This window comes from Podarcis pityusensis, assembly GCF_964106645.2.
Source record: "Podarcis pityusensis genome assembly, chromosome: 7".
Taxonomy (NCBI): Eukaryota; Metazoa; Chordata; class Lepidosauria; order Squamata; family Lacertidae; genus Podarcis; species Podarcis pityusensis.
This window is the reverse complement of record NC_138031.1, coordinates 64,694,428-64,709,560: the sequence shown is the minus strand read 5'-3', so window position 1 is coordinate 64,709,560 and position 15,133 is coordinate 64,694,428. Positions and strand designations below refer to the sequence as shown.

Here is a 15,133-nt window from a genome sequence, read left to right as displayed (position 1 = left end):
TTTGACCATTTGATGTGTTCTTTCTTCAGCTCATGATACTGAAAACTGATCTCTGATCACAGGCAAATTAAAGCATTCAGATTAGTTCGTGATGTAATGGGTGGTATCCAACCAAGAGCTTCCAACTGGCGCATGGACTTTTGGGTGAACAATGGGATTTTGCACTCCCTCTCCCCTGTGCACCCTATGTTTGTTCTGGGTGTCTACCAAACCCCCAGAGCAGATTTGGGGAGGGCACAGAGGGGGCACAGAGAGAGAAGTCCTGCCATGCAAACAGAAATCCTTATGCTAATGGGAATTGGATACCAGTGGCGTAGCGTGGGGGGTGCCAGCCGCACCGGGCGCAACATTTGGGGGGGCGCGAGTCCAGAGGGAAGGGACAAGCAATCGAGGCTTGGTTGGGGTGGGGGGTCGTCGTCTCCGCCACTGCTTCTGTTTTCCGCTGCGCTGAGGCGAGCTGGGCGCGGCCAGGCATGCAAGCGCAGCGCCTGGCCAAGCGCTGCAGCCTGGGGAGCCGGCGCCTTAGCGCCTCGCCGTCGGCCGCGCAGCCGTTGCCCAAGCTCGACAACTCGTGGAGGGCGCCTCTCTCTCTCTCTCTCTCTCTCTCTCTGCCTGGAGGGGAGGGGCTTTCCCTGCTCTTTGTTCCGTTTGAGCAAACACAGCAACGAAACAGAGCAGGGTGGGCAGTAAGACCCTGAGGCAGAATGCAGGAAAGCAGCCACTTCCTCTTTTCAGGTTTCCCTTCTCCGGTACCTACCCACCCACGTTTATTGCGAGGGAAATCTAGCTGACTGCAGGGAAGGGGTTGGGTGCATGTAATGTGTGACAAAGGCATCAGGTGTACGTCTTGGGTGGAAAGGGTATAAGGGTGGGGAGGTAGAGTGCATTTAAAAAAACCAAAACATTGTGGATTTAAACAAGGAAAATGTAGCATAATCTACTGTTTGTAAGGGCCCTTTGGGATTGGTTTTACCCATCTCAGACAGTTAGCTCATAGTGTAAATAAAGATGGCTGTTGTTTACATTTTTTTAATAAAAGCATCAACAACGATCCTTTTGCACGGTCTGTTGTGCTGTGTTGCAGAACTTTTTGCAGTTGCAGGATTAGGGATGGTGTTCTGTGCTACAGTGGCGTAGCGTGGGGGGTGCAGGCTGGGCCGGCCACACCGGGCGCAACATCTGGGGGGCCGCGCTCCACGGGTTAGGGGGCGCAAAATCCACGGGTTAGGGGGCGCAAATTACTTGCCTTGCCCCGGGTGCTGACAACCCACGCTACGCCACTGTTGGATACCGCCCAATTTCTCCAAGGGTGTGCACATAAGCGCGCTCGGCGCCCTCAAAACAGCTTCATGTGAAATGGCATTCATTTATATCAAAGTTAAGTGTGTTGATTCTTTACCTGGTTTCTCCTGCCAATCCGATTGGGAGCAAGAGGTTTTGGTGGGGACTTGGCATTCTGAGATGGTGCGGTGCCATTTTCAGCGATCTTCCCCAAGCTCATAACAGCTGCCATTATGACGCCGACACGCAGCAAATCTGCGCCTTCAAAACAGTTTGGGAACTGTGGTGCCGCTGTGCAACTGCTTTAAGCCTCCGAGTTTATTCTCTGGAACTGTAAACAGAAACAAATTGGGTGGTGAATTTCTGAGATGGAGAATCAGATCGGTCATGGGAGCAACAAACCCACTAAGAGCTAGAATGGGTGGCCAGTCCTGGATACATATACACTATTGACTTTTAGTACACACAAAGCAATTCCAAATCATACAGTACAGTACATCTTGAATGGGAATCTGTGGCCCAAGTTGCTGTTGGACTCCAGCTCCCATCAGCCCCAGACAGCATGGCCAAGGGTCAAGAAGGATGGGGATTGTTGAACTACTAGTGTGCCACAAGTTCAACATCCCTGCATTGAACGTGGTGGTGTGGTTGCCACTGAAAAGGCCTCCACAATGTATAATCAGCAAGATCCACCTGGTCCAATTGCAAAATCTCCACACCAGAAATCAGTGATATACGGCCAGACCACACAATCTGGCCTATCCATATTGGAAGCCAATTATAGACATTATAACCACTGCATGGAGACGCATCAATGCAAAATAAATTCCTTCTGCGCTAATGCATGAACCAGGCTTTCAGTTATTCTGGTTAGGAAGACCTCTGTGGGTTATTCACTTTTAAAGAACTGGAATTCTTAAAGGCATGTTAAATTGAAGCACATGTACAACTTAATCCCATGTATATTTACTCCAAAGTGAGGACACTTTGGAGTTATCATTGCTTAGGGTTAAATTATTTAATCACATTTATTCCCAGTAACTCAATAGTGTTTAGAACTGCAGCACTGATGTATGAAGAAAAACAGAACTTCCATGCATCACCATTTGTGCTAAAGGAATATCAATTTTTGTCTAGTTATCCACAATGACATACTGTTTTAAGCAACAGCGACATAAATATTTACAGGATAGCTTTATTCTTAAACCAGTCATTCTAGCAGAGCCAATTACCTTCATTTTCCTTTCTTGACACTGTCTAGTGAAGCTTCCTTTCCTTGTGTGCTGCTTTTCGGTATTTGCCTAACAAGCTGAAGACCACCTAAATCCAGAAGGGAGCCTTTCCTCAGGAGCACCTGTTAGCAGTGAGTGAAGAGAAGAAGGGAATAGGTTAAGTTTTATATTTTTTCAAGGAGGGAAGCTGAGAAGTAGTGTTTAAAAAAGAGAATTTGGTACATATTCCGTTGCCGAAAACAGAAGCAAAAGCAGCACAAAGGATTAGACAACGGATCTCTTCTTACGTAAAACTTTTTCAGCTAGGTAAAACTTTAAAGATGAAGGCTTCACACAGGCTGACTCAACACACAATGTCTCATTCTTGGGAGAGTACAGTACAACGCAAATTACGGAGGAAAGAGATATGCCTCCAAATATTATCAGGTAAAAAAAGCAATAACAATACAGGAACTATAAGCGCTCCTCCACTTCAGACTAACAATTGAAAATTTAATTATCTTTTCAGTCAGCTCCTCACAATCTACCCGTAAGAGCTGCATCAGACCCACACACAGCCCAACTATGGCCAAAGCAGCCAACTCAAAGCAGCCAACCAGATGTCTGGTTTTATTGCATTCTGCACACTGCCTTGAGACACGTGTGAAAGGCAATTAACAAACGAATGATAATGATAATAATCCAGTGCATTTTTCAGCCGGAACTTGCCGGAACTCAGATCTGGCATCTCTCAGGTGGGTGCCAGTGCCATTCTAAGAGAATCAGGGAGGTGTTCGTGGTGAGTTACAGCACCTCTTTTTTTTTTGAAAAATAGCAGTTAACAATAATGTAATGCAGCACAGAGGTTTGGTTTCAAGAATCTGTAATGCTTATAAGTCTTTCTTATAAGTCTTGGGCCCTTCAAAACGTGCTCAGTTGCCTATAAGGTCCCTGCCCTCACACCTTCAGGGGAATCTTCCGCCACTCAAAATGTCGATGGAAAGCTAAGAGTGCCGTTTTCATGGCCACATTCTCATGAAACGCTTCCCTGAGGAAACTGACCTTTGCCCTCAAGGAGCGAGTTCCCAGGACATTCGTGTACGTCTGATGAAAGCTGCACAGAAAACGGCCAGCTACGTTATGAAAAAAAGGGACCCGCTTAGATCAAGGGGAAAAACGAGAAGTATTAGCAGAGGTTAAAGTTCGCAGGAAGGCTCAACCACTTCCATTTTGATGCTGGCACTCTTAAGGGGGGGGGGGGCACTACCAGAACTGTAGGCTGGGAGATCTGTTGCAGACATAAACAGGCTATCAGAAGCTGCAGGGCAGCAAAAGAAAACGGCTGGCTTTTGACAAAGGCCAGCCCTGAAGCAATACCACAGTAGTCAGCCAAAAACATCCCAAAAGAGGAGTTTAAAACAAAAGTGATGGGGGGGTGCGGGAGAGAGAAATGAAGTTAAAGTCGGTTGCTTCCCATTCAGTCTCAACAGGAAAACATTTGCTAAATCTATTTCCTCCTTTGCAATTCTTTTCTGAAGTGCTATTTGACTGCATGCTGAAAACTCAGACGATATTCACTCCCTGTAAATTTGCAATATCAAGGGGGGTCGCAGTAAATGGATGTTTACAGCATCTTTTATTTCCTGAATGATAAGAGGAAAAGGCCACCTTTTAATTTTCATTTTCCTCTCTCTCCATCCCCCACCCACCTCAGCCGTTCAGGATGCTAGCGTCTTTGTTTTACTTGTCATCAATATGCTTCTGCGGAAAAAGTTTCCCCAAGCCAGAGTTTCTCTGGACAGGCCTTTGCATTGAGCACTCCTTTCTCTCCAGCCACTGACCTTTGAAGTTTTGGGTTTGCTCTTGCTTCTAAGATGCTGGTGCAAATGGGACCCTAGTGGAAGGTTAGCAACTGGAGGAGTCAGATCTGTGTCAGCACAGTTGGAGGACTAGTACAAAACTACCTAGAAGAAAGAAAAGCAAGAATTAAAGCTCTTTACCAACTGCAGTTTTCTATTGTTGTTTCTTCACTGCATTTCTTGCCACTGGGTCATTTGGGGCCTGTTGCCATGACCTGCTTCACAGGGTTATTGCAAGGAAATCTGCAAAAGCAGGAAAAACGTATGCTACTCTAAGTTCCTTTGGCAAGGAGTAGGATAAAAGTGTTCCAAATGAAATATTTTAAATGGGGACAGTTCGATAAATAAAAGAATCCTGGAGCAAAGAGGACTCTTTCATATTCAAGCATATAGGTCACTTTGAACATCTCTGTGAAGACTAGGAACTGAGGAGGAATTTATTTGGCACATGTTTCACAGTGAGCCAACCCAATATAGCAATTCCAAACTTGCTTGTGGACCTGACTGCGACCTCCAACCAGATATTGTGATGTAGTTTTGGTGTGCAAGAAGTACACACAAAAGTGTGCATTTGATGTACAAAATGCATATACCTTTGTGAACAGGGTGGAATGCACCTATGGTTGAGCACCAAACTGGAACAGGACTGAATTAGACTGCTCAGTCCATTCCTAGTAAGGACTAGAAACTTGTATTTTTAATGAAAGGCGGCATTCTTAGAACACAAGCCTGCAGAATGTACTAAATTGGTGGTTGCCTGATGCATGCATCCAGTTTGGCTCAATGAGTTTCGTATTTGTGAAATACAGTAGGTCTGGCGGTAAAGATTCATGGTGTGAAATCTAAATGTCTAGCAGCAACAGAAAAGCCTTCGGTCTTTTGGACAGACTCTTCCATATGATGAAAAAAAACTTGATGACCTAAGCCAAAGGATTGAGAAGTCAGTGCCTGGTACTTGGCATATTCATTTTGTGTCAGCAGAGTGCAAGCCTCTAATTCCGCAAAGTATTTTTTTACTGACTTTCATAACTTTCACAACTGGCTCAGTTCATGAGCAGCTAAAGGAATCAACCACTGCATTGCCTTTCTGGAATTAAGAATATACGCATGGCTGAAGGTCTATGGTTCTCCTAGCTAGAGATAAACTTTTCAGAAAATTCTACGCATTGGAGGAAAGAGAAAATCATTTGTTTCCTTCGAAAAACCTAACAGAACATTTCATCCTCTGCCCTACAGGTTTTAAAACTAAATTCTAGTTGGCTGAGTCATTTTTATCCTGCCTCAATGCCAAAAGTGCCCTCTTGGTAGCGAACAATAAATGTAATTTTAAAGAGAGAGATTATCTATCAATACCAAATAAACTACAGATGCTACTAAGAACACTGAGCAACAGATACATCTTAAGATATTTGCAAACGCCTGTCTGAACATAATGTAAGAGTGAAAAGAGCTTTCCTTGCGCTCATCTGCTTAAAAGAGCACCCTGGCAAATCAGTTACATCCCCACTTTAAAAGTTTGTTAGCAAATATTGGCATGTGAGGTTGCAGTAACAGAGGTGGGACATTTGCATCATGGAACCCTGGAAAACGGCTTTTATACATAGATGTCTCAAATTGGGGGAGCTGGGGAGCAAGAAGTGAAACAAACTGGTCTGCAATTCTCAAGTTATCTTGTAAAAAGCTGGCTTTGTTCAATTGTCAAGGGTGTTTATTATCCTGCTAACCCAACTCTTAGCCTAACCTTAACTAGCATAGCAACATCTCTACAAAATCACAAGGAGATTGATTTTAGCTCCAAGACTCAAGATCCTTTCAACTGCATTAAATCAAGGACCTTATCTATGCAAAACCTACCCTGTGCACCATGGAGCTATAGCCCATCATCTGATTCTATGCACATGATACAGGGAGGGCTGCTTTCCCTCAACATGTTGCCTCACAGCCCTTTTTTGTTCAATCAGCTGTTTGGCTTATCTCGTCTGCTAAGAGAATGCCAGAAAACAAGGGTTTGGCCTGTTGCAGGAGGCTTCAGAGAACATGTCCAGGCAAACTGGAAACCAAGATTTTCAAAGAGGTACTTTTTTTTTTTTGCTTAAAGCTTCTAGCAGCATCTTTGGCTACGCAAGTCAGAACAACATGGGCAATTTCAAATGCGTACCACCACTTCAGGCAACAACTTGAGAAAATTGGAAGCAAGCGTTTCCCATTCGGCCCCTTACACTTTGGGCAACGAGAAGGGCACATAAGGAGACAGCTTTTCCCGTAGCCACTAGACACTACCCATGAGATGCTACTTTGTTGTAACGGTAACCAGATACATATATTCCCAGAGTCATCCTTAAAAAGAACAGGCAACAGTCACCAAGCATCCTTGTCTCTCCTTTGAAAGCAAGAGTTCCCTAGATTGAACTTGCAAGCCACCGCTCTGCATGCGTCCCAAAGGCTGACAGCTTAAAGGAGCAACCTAAAAGTGTCAGTGAATGAATTTCCGGCTTCAATTGTGTGTGTGCATATGTGTTTGAGCAGCCATGTCATAGAGATTCCTGCTTCTCCCTGCAAGATTGACATGCAAAGGCTGCGCTATTCTGTAGCTGGGAAATGGGGTTGTTGCAACACGTCCTGTAATAATCAAGGTGGTAGCTTTGATTCATGATACCTCTTGCTTTGCATCTTCCCTTCACAAGGTGATTTATCGGATTTGCACCCCACCCTTCCTCCAAAAGGAGAATCTGTTCATTACCACTGTTAAGAGGAGAGGCTTCTGCAAGCCAGCAAGGAGAATCAACAGGTCCCTCACTTTGCAAGTTTCTCTCCCAATAAAAGTGATGAATCAAAACAACCAAAGTAGCAGCCCGTACCAAAATTGGGCTTGAAACCAGTATGAATGGGTCATGGTAATAGGCAAGATTTCAGGCATGCTTGAATGAATGAATGAATGTTCCCTCAGGCACCTTGCTAAAATACGGGGTGCTGGCAACTGGGCAGTCTATCTTCCAAGCCTCTGGATCATGTTCTATATACCGTCAACCAAGCTCAAATATGAGAGACTGGGTACCTACACCACACCTGACTGCCTTCGTTCATTGACAGCACTACATCCCAACTTTTAGCTAGTCCTGAAGCTCACCTCCCACGCCTGCCCTTATAAATTATTCTGTTTGGTAAATGATTCATTCTCCCATTAAGGGTTTTAAAAAATAATGCTGCTAGCTCTCAAGTGCTTAAAACATTTTTTGTTTATTAAAAAGGCTTTCCCTGAAATGTGACCCAACCACTGACACTTTTGATCAAATTTATACTAATGCTTTACAGTCGTACCTCTGGTTGCGAACGGGATCCGTTCCAGAGGCCTGTTCACAACCTGAAAAGAATGCAACCCGTGTCTGCGCATCTGCACACACGTGGGTCGCGATTCGCCGCTTCTGCGCATGCGCATGATGTCATTTTGCGCATCTGCGCATGCACAAGCGGCAAAACCCGGAAGTAACCCTTTCCATTACTTCCGGGTCGCCGTGGGACGCAACCTGAAGCAAACATAACATGAGGTAACTGTATTTGCATCCTACAGCATTTTATTATTTTATATTGGACACCACTTTGGTATTATTATTTTTTATTGAGCAGCATACAAGCAAAAATTAAAATACAGTGTTCCTTGTTTCGGGACCTAATCTCACACTGGGGATATGACAGAATGTTTAATCTGCATCTCCAATCCTCATGACCACTGCAAGAGTTCCTCATTCACACTACAAGTTCCCGGCCATCTGAACTCATCATCTGTGGTTGCAACAGTTCCTTGGGATCAATGGTGCCAAGAAAACTCAAAACAGCCAAGAGAGATCTGCAGCTGTTTCAGCCACTCAGCTCCAAAGACTAAACTGTGAAGGCAGCAGGAGACAGGAGCTAAAGCCAAAAGCAAGGTGACGGGAAAATGAAGGAAAGATGCAATGCAAGAGGTTCCAGGAATGAAAGCTGATTTACTGGGCCACAGAAGGCCAACACGCTTAATAAAATTATTCCCCATCCTGCACTCATCCCAGACATACAACTGACAAGCTGCTGTGCAAGTTAGGGTCTGTATAAGCATATGTATGCTGCACAAAAGATGGTTTCTCAAGACACTCAAATTTAAACACACACCAGGTTTCTGATTTCCATGGAGATCGGCAAGTTTAATCTGATGCACACTACATAATTTCTTTCCCCTTTTACCTCCAACTCCTTACCAATATATTTTTTTAAAAGAGTATTTTTCAGGAGCGTTTCACCAAAATAATCTTCCTTATATTTAGAACTTATCCCAGGTCTAAAAACCAGGACATAACATATGCAGCCTCCATTCGTGAATAATATTCCAGCCTTGATGAACAAAAATAGTAGCCCCTGTGCTTTTTGAGGTTTGCAGGTTTGGAGAAGGAAATTTGCTTTCAGAATACACAAGCAAAATGCATCCAGCTTTTTAAAAAAATGAAGTGGAAAGTTTTCAAGGCCACTAAAGTACTGCAAAGAAGTTGGACCAGAGACTTCATCAACATGTTGGTTAGATAACAGAGAAGAAACAATTCAGCTAACAGGGCCACTCTATATTTAAAATGTGGAACACAAGCTTTCAAGTCTGAAAAACCTTTTCTTTCTCTCTCTCTCTCGCTTTAATTAGTCTTTATTAAATATTTTCTTGTGTCGCAAACAAGTACATATAGCATCTCCATTTTTGATTCATAAAGTCATTTTCACAGCTTGTTTACGTTCTGTATGAGACACTATCATCATGATAGAGAGGGAAGAGACAGAGGGAAACATTCATTAATTGCATAGCGCTTGTGTAGGATATGTTGTTTCATCATCACATGGGGAGGTCCTTTATTTGTACATTTATTTATTTTACTATTGCATTCAGTTGGCTGCAGTGTGGTTTGCTGTGTGTGTGTGTGTGTGTGTGTGTGTGTGTGTTGTTGGGTCAGATTAGGCATATTCTTTCAGCAGAAAGTTTAGTCTTTTCTTTCTTTACCATCTCTTCCATGTCTGCAAGAAACAGCAGTGAGGTTTAGCTTCCCCTACAAGGCCTCCATCTTCATGACGCATCTTTAAAATGCATCATTTTAAAGAGTTAAGCTATCAATTAAAAACGTATTCATCCCAGACGGAAAGTGGGCTATCTCTACATGATAGGGAAATACTGCAGCGGTAGGAAGCAGAACCACCTAAATCGCAGCGCAACGCTCACTGCTACAGCTGGTCCTTATTTATTTTTTAAGTCAAACCAAACCTGTGGGCAGGCAATCTGGGACTGCAGCAGGCAACGTAATTAAGAGGCTTGCTGCAAATTACCGTTTTCAGATACCAGTTTGCACACTGGAGACGTTTGCCCCCCATCAATTGGTCATGCAGATGCCTAGGCATGCAACGCAAAGATGAACAGGCCAGGAGCAATCAGGCCTGGCTGTTCCTATTAAGTACGGTGGAAACCAGAGAAGCCGTAATGCCGCGACGAAGGAAAAGCTGCAATTCAATGATGTCAGAACTCTCTGTGGGCATTTGCTCTCTGCACCTGTTATAGCTGGGAGGGGAGGCAGGGAATCTCCCCTCGCAGCCCCCGGCTTACAGGCCTGGCAGGCGCAACCAGAGCATGCCACAGCTCTTGAAAACTTTGGGAACAATACATTTACTCTGTTCATCTTCACGGCAACACATGTGCTTTCTTCCACGCTTTGAAAAGGAAATGGTTGAAAGCTAATCTGGTCGGTGCACATTTATGCAGCAGTTTCTCTTTTAACTCTGCGATGTGTGTATATAAATATGTGTGTTTTCTTACTGGCTGCCCATGTTTGTTTGTTCCGTCAGCAAGGTGGAAAGGGGGGTAGATGGGGGACAGAAGAGAATTTAATCAGCATAGTTCATACACAGGAAGCAGTGGGAAGATGCTCACCACCAGGTTGCCCTGGTTATGACCTTCAACCATCTCAGAGACTTCCCCATCCTTTCGGCAACAAATCCTTCTACCATTTCCCCACTGGAAACTCTTCCAGTGATAGCACTTTAAGTAGAAACTGCTGCTGCTAACAACACCTCACTTGGAAGCTATCAGCCAGCAGCAGAATTTCCCCAAATCTTGGCATTCTCAGGTTCATGTGCAACATGGAAAACGCCTCTCCTGCCTCCCGGCTGCAAATAGAAACAGGAATCAAGTGACCCATGGCTAGCCACACAGCTACTCATGTGCAACAATAGTCACTCAGAGGTCCAATTTTTTTCCGCAGCCAAGAGGCACAAAGTTCTGCCATGAAATAAAAGTTCGCAGTTCCAACTAGCAGCTACTCCCTGATCTCGTCCTTTGAAAACCACTGGTTTCTAGTGATTTCATTTTGGGGTTACAATATTATTTGCACCTTATTTTGCATTTGAAAAGTTCTAATCTACTTCTGGTGCGCCCTACTTTTCTCTCGCTCTGCAATGAAAAGAGGTGGAGGAAGAAACCCATTAGTGCATCCTGGAAACTGCATCCCATAATATGCACCTCCTCTGTTGGGTCATAGTTCAGAGGGTACTAGGGAATCAGATGCAAGGAACAAATTCTCCTCCCAAGACAGACCATCTTACATTTTACACCTGAACTTTTTTTGGCTCAACAACTTTCAGGGTGTCCTGGTTTTTACTTTTTTAAATACGGCACATGTCGTAATTTAGTGAGTGGGGCGGAGCACCACGGCCTTGTATCTTGAATAAAGGATGCTCAAAATCTCATTGTATTTGATACTATATGAAAACCCAACCAATATTTGTTTTATACAATGCAAAACCCAACAGCACTCTCCTCTGCACATAGAAGCTTTCTTAATGGTGCCTATGTCTACTGCATCCTTGGTGTCTCTTGTGTTTTTTGTTTGTTTTTTCCCGAAATAAAAGCCAGCAAAGAAAAAAAAAATTTGCAGAAAGATCAAGACTGAGGAAGGATGTAAGTATTAAAAAAAAAAAAAAAAAAAAATCACATTCCACTGCATGGATTTTGATCAATTGTAATACAGCCCCTACAAATTTAGTTTTAAAGCGGCGTTTGCAGTCCTGGCTGCTGCTCTTTTCCAGGATGCAGGCCCCGCTGACAGGATTAAGTCCAGGCAGACTCAAGAAGCTGGGAGACAGCTGCCACATAGTCATTTATTACAGAGTGCCACTCCTCTGGAGTGAGAGAGAAACAGACCCTCTTATTTTCAGCTGTGTTATCAGCAGGGGTTTCTTTGCTCAGAGGGCTTTAGTGACTAGGCCTCTCCAGAACAAATATCTCCTTGGCTGTCTCCTCCACCCCCATCCCACCCCCCACCGCTTATCTTTCTCATCCTCTTGTCCTATGCTTCCAGTCAAACACAGGAACTCTCCCTTCTAGGTTCACAACGACCCAGGGCTGCCATTTCTATATTACAGAAGCCTCCATCTTTTCAGCCATGAGTCTCGGGAAACTCCACTGAAACGCAGTTAATCCTAGCGGAAACATGTGCAGGGTGTTTTTTCTCCCCTTCTTGTTTTCGACTGCTCAAAAATATTTGCCAAGTCGCCTTCCATTTCAATAAGCAAAAGGCTTGCACACCGGAAGCTTGTGCATGAGAGTCAGTGTGGCGTAATGATTACTAATGTTGGGCTAGGACCTTGGAGACCAGGGTTCGAATCCCCACTCAGCTATGAAGCTCACTGGGTGACCTTGGGACAGTTACCATCTCTTAGCCTAACCCATAACTGTCAACCTTTCCCTTTTCTTGCGAGGAATCCTATTCGGAATAAGGGAATTTCCCTCTTTAAAAAAAGGGAAACAGTGACAGCTATGGCCTAACCCATGATTTCCCAAACTTGGGCAACTAGTTGTTCTTCGACTACAACTCCCATCATCCCTAGCTAGCAGGAACAGTGGTCAAGGATGATGGGAAGCGTAGTTAAAAAAAGTGGGAGACCCATGTTTGGCGTAACCTACCTCACAAGGTTGTTGTGTGGATGAAATTGGGGGGGGGGACCACGTGCGCCATATTGAGATCCTTGTAAGATGAAGGTGGTATAGAAATGAAATGAATGCTACTCATGAGGGAAAGTCCTGCCTCTGTTCAAAAGGGCTCACTTTTGGAACAGAAGCCTTGTGCACCCTTAACCTGGCATCATCCCCATTAATTTATTAGGATTTAATCCTGAGTAGAGATGGAAGAAGAAGAGTTTGGATTTGATATCCCGCCTTTCACTCCCCTTCAGGAGTCTCAAAGCGGCTAACATTCTCCTTTCCCTTCCTCCCCCACAACAAACACTCTGTGAGGTGAGTGGGGCTGAGAGACTTCAAAGAAGTGTGACTGGCCCAAGGTCACCCAGCAGCTGCAGGTGGAGGAGCGGAGACACGAACCCGGTTCCCCAGATTACGTGACTACCGCTCTTAACCACTACACCACACTGGCTTGGGCTACTTGATCCCAGACCTTGTGCTGCTCCTCCACAAGGGGCTGGCAGTGGTCTCCCAGTTATATTGTCCCCTCACGCACACCCTCCAAAACTGCCCAGCTTTATTCCACAGCTTGGAGTTGGGTGTGGTTGCTGTCAGGCTCCTTTGCTGTTATAGTTGCATTGCACCCTCTGATACTCAGGGCAACTGCAGGGGATGAAACCCCATCTCACCTGTTTATACGAGGGATTTTATCTTTTTTTCAAAACTGCTTTTCAATAGCCATTCACCTGGGACAATTCTCCAGCTTATTATTATTTATTAAATCCAAAGATCACACTTAACACAACACAAAACCACAGGTGACTAGACAAAGGGACGTTGCAGAAGTCATGATTGTTTTGTTGTCTCACCACCACCACCACCACCGTTCCTTTCACGTCCCCAATGGCTAAACACAAAAGGTCTGCGAGAGTGAGCAGGCTAGTAAAAATGTTTGTGGGCCGCTCACTTTTGCTGACTTCTTCGCCAGGCTGGCTTTAACAACGCGCTAAAACAAAGGGGGTGAGAGAGATGAAGCCACTCCCAAATAAGGGACTCGGTACGACATGTGGGAAAGTGGTTAAGTGAATCTTAGTGATGGCAACCAGATGGCAGGACTCACCTATCGAGAATTAAGCCAAAGCTGACACAGGCTCGCTTCCTGGGATCAATGTCTAAATTGCGAAACAGGGAGCAGCAGCGAGGGAGCCCCACTCCCCGTCAACAAGCTATGGCAGAGGCAGAAAAAGGTTCTGGTATCACATCTGGTGTGGATTTCCAAGTTTCCGTTTTGCCTGCTGGGAATTGGGACAGAGGAAGAACTACTTGCTCAAGGCGATTTGATGTGTAAAGAGAAGAACACAGGCAGTTGCTTTACACTGAGTCATCCCTGACCACTGGTCTTGCTAGCGAGGGATGATGGGAGTTGTAGTCCAAGAAGAGATGGAGACCCAAGTCTCCAGGGATCTAACTCAATACTGTCGACACTGACTGGAAGCAGCTCTCCAGGGTTTCAGGTGGGGAACATTCCCAACCCTACCCAGAGACTGAACAGGGGACCTTCTGCATCTAAATAATATGCTCCACCACTACAGCCCTTCCCAAGAAGAAAAAGCGGAAGACACTCAGTGGGACTTCATTGCACCACAGTATTTCCGCATTCTCAGCGGCTAGCATCAGATTATCCAAAAACTATTTTTGAGGAGTGAAGAAATTTTCCAAGCTCCTGGCCTTCAGCATTATTCTTTTTATATATCCCACTTTTCCTGCACGAAGCTCAAAGAGGTGTGCATAGTTCTTCTCATTTTATCCTCACAACAACCACCCTGTAAAGGTAGATTAAGCTGAAAGTGAGCAAACTGGAAAACACAGCGAGCTTCATGGCCGAGTGGGGATTTGAACCTTTGGGATGCCCTCCAACTCCACAATTCTATGGTTCTGTGTCCTAGTTTGACGTTCTAGCAAATTCTTTAAATAAAGAGCAGTAAGCTTGTTTTTCAACATCTCCATGCATGTTGGCTTATAAAATAATATGACGCGTACTATATATATATATATATATATATATGCACAGACTTTTAATGCAGATGTCTGAGCAGAATGCCCCTAATGATGCTCCTAATTTCAGAAACAGAATATTTGCAGTGTCACCTCCTTTTCAGAAATCTTGATCTGGCAACCCTTATTTGTTATCTTCCTTTCCGAAGTAACAAAAGGGCTTTAAAATAGCAGTAAGATGGCTCAAGGGAGCGTGGCTCGATTCTGGGGATTATTGCGTTTTGGAGGATGTCAAGAACGTGCATCCTGGCTGTATTTCATACCCTTATGCACCCAGGGGAGCGATTAGTTCATGATAAGGCCATTCCCTGGAGTGCCTAATTGCTTAACTGGCTTACCAAAACAAAACGGCTGTGCCAGTCTGAATCACCCCAGATTACGGGAGACGCCTCTTCCCTTTTCTTCCTTTACAATGTCACCCATTGACTACAAAACACACACAGCACTCGGGAGACCTACGGTTTTTTGAGAATGTACTTGCTGCTTAATTGGTAACAAATGCTCTGGAGTTTCTCGCCCCTTCCCTTTGGGTGAAGCATCAGCAACTATGGATGCGAAGAGAAAAACTGGGGGGGGGGGGGACGGTAAAGGGGGGAAGAGAGAGGATGCAATAAATACAGATCAGATGACTTTCAAATAGTAGCTCCATTCAGTTACTGCAAACTGCTGTAATTATTACACAGCCTATAATCAACTGGGGAGCTTTAAGGCAGAAGGTTTAAAGGAGAGGGTGTTGTCTGGATTCAGTTGCGGGTGGTGGTGGGGCTAAAACC

At 44.6% G+C, this 15,133-nt stretch overlaps 1 protein-coding gene across 15 annotated transcripts in view; it reads right to left on the bottom strand.

The window, feature by feature from the left end:
* The window catches only part of RREB1 (ras responsive element binding protein 1), a 126,908-nt gene that overhangs the window by 53,413 nt on the left and 58,362 nt on the right, over positions 1-15,133 (bottom strand). For 11 of the 15 annotated variants that reach the window (XM_081014610.1, XM_081014613.1, XM_081014599.1 and 8 more), the window contains 3 exons: positions 4,334-4,456; positions 2,514-2,635; positions 1,400-1,612 (listed from right to left, as the gene is read on the bottom strand). In XM_081014610.1, the coding sequence (XP_080870736.1) occupies positions 1,400-1,513 (114 nt within the window). In that variant the 5' untranslated portion in view covers positions 1,514-1,612; positions 2,514-2,635; positions 4,334-4,456. Of the gene's footprint in view, positions 1-1,399; positions 1,613-2,513; positions 2,636-3,554; positions 3,618-4,333; positions 4,457-15,133 lie in introns of those variants that run through there. The other 4 variants (XM_081014603.1, XM_081014602.1, XM_081014601.1 and 1 more) reach the window with 2 other exon arrangements.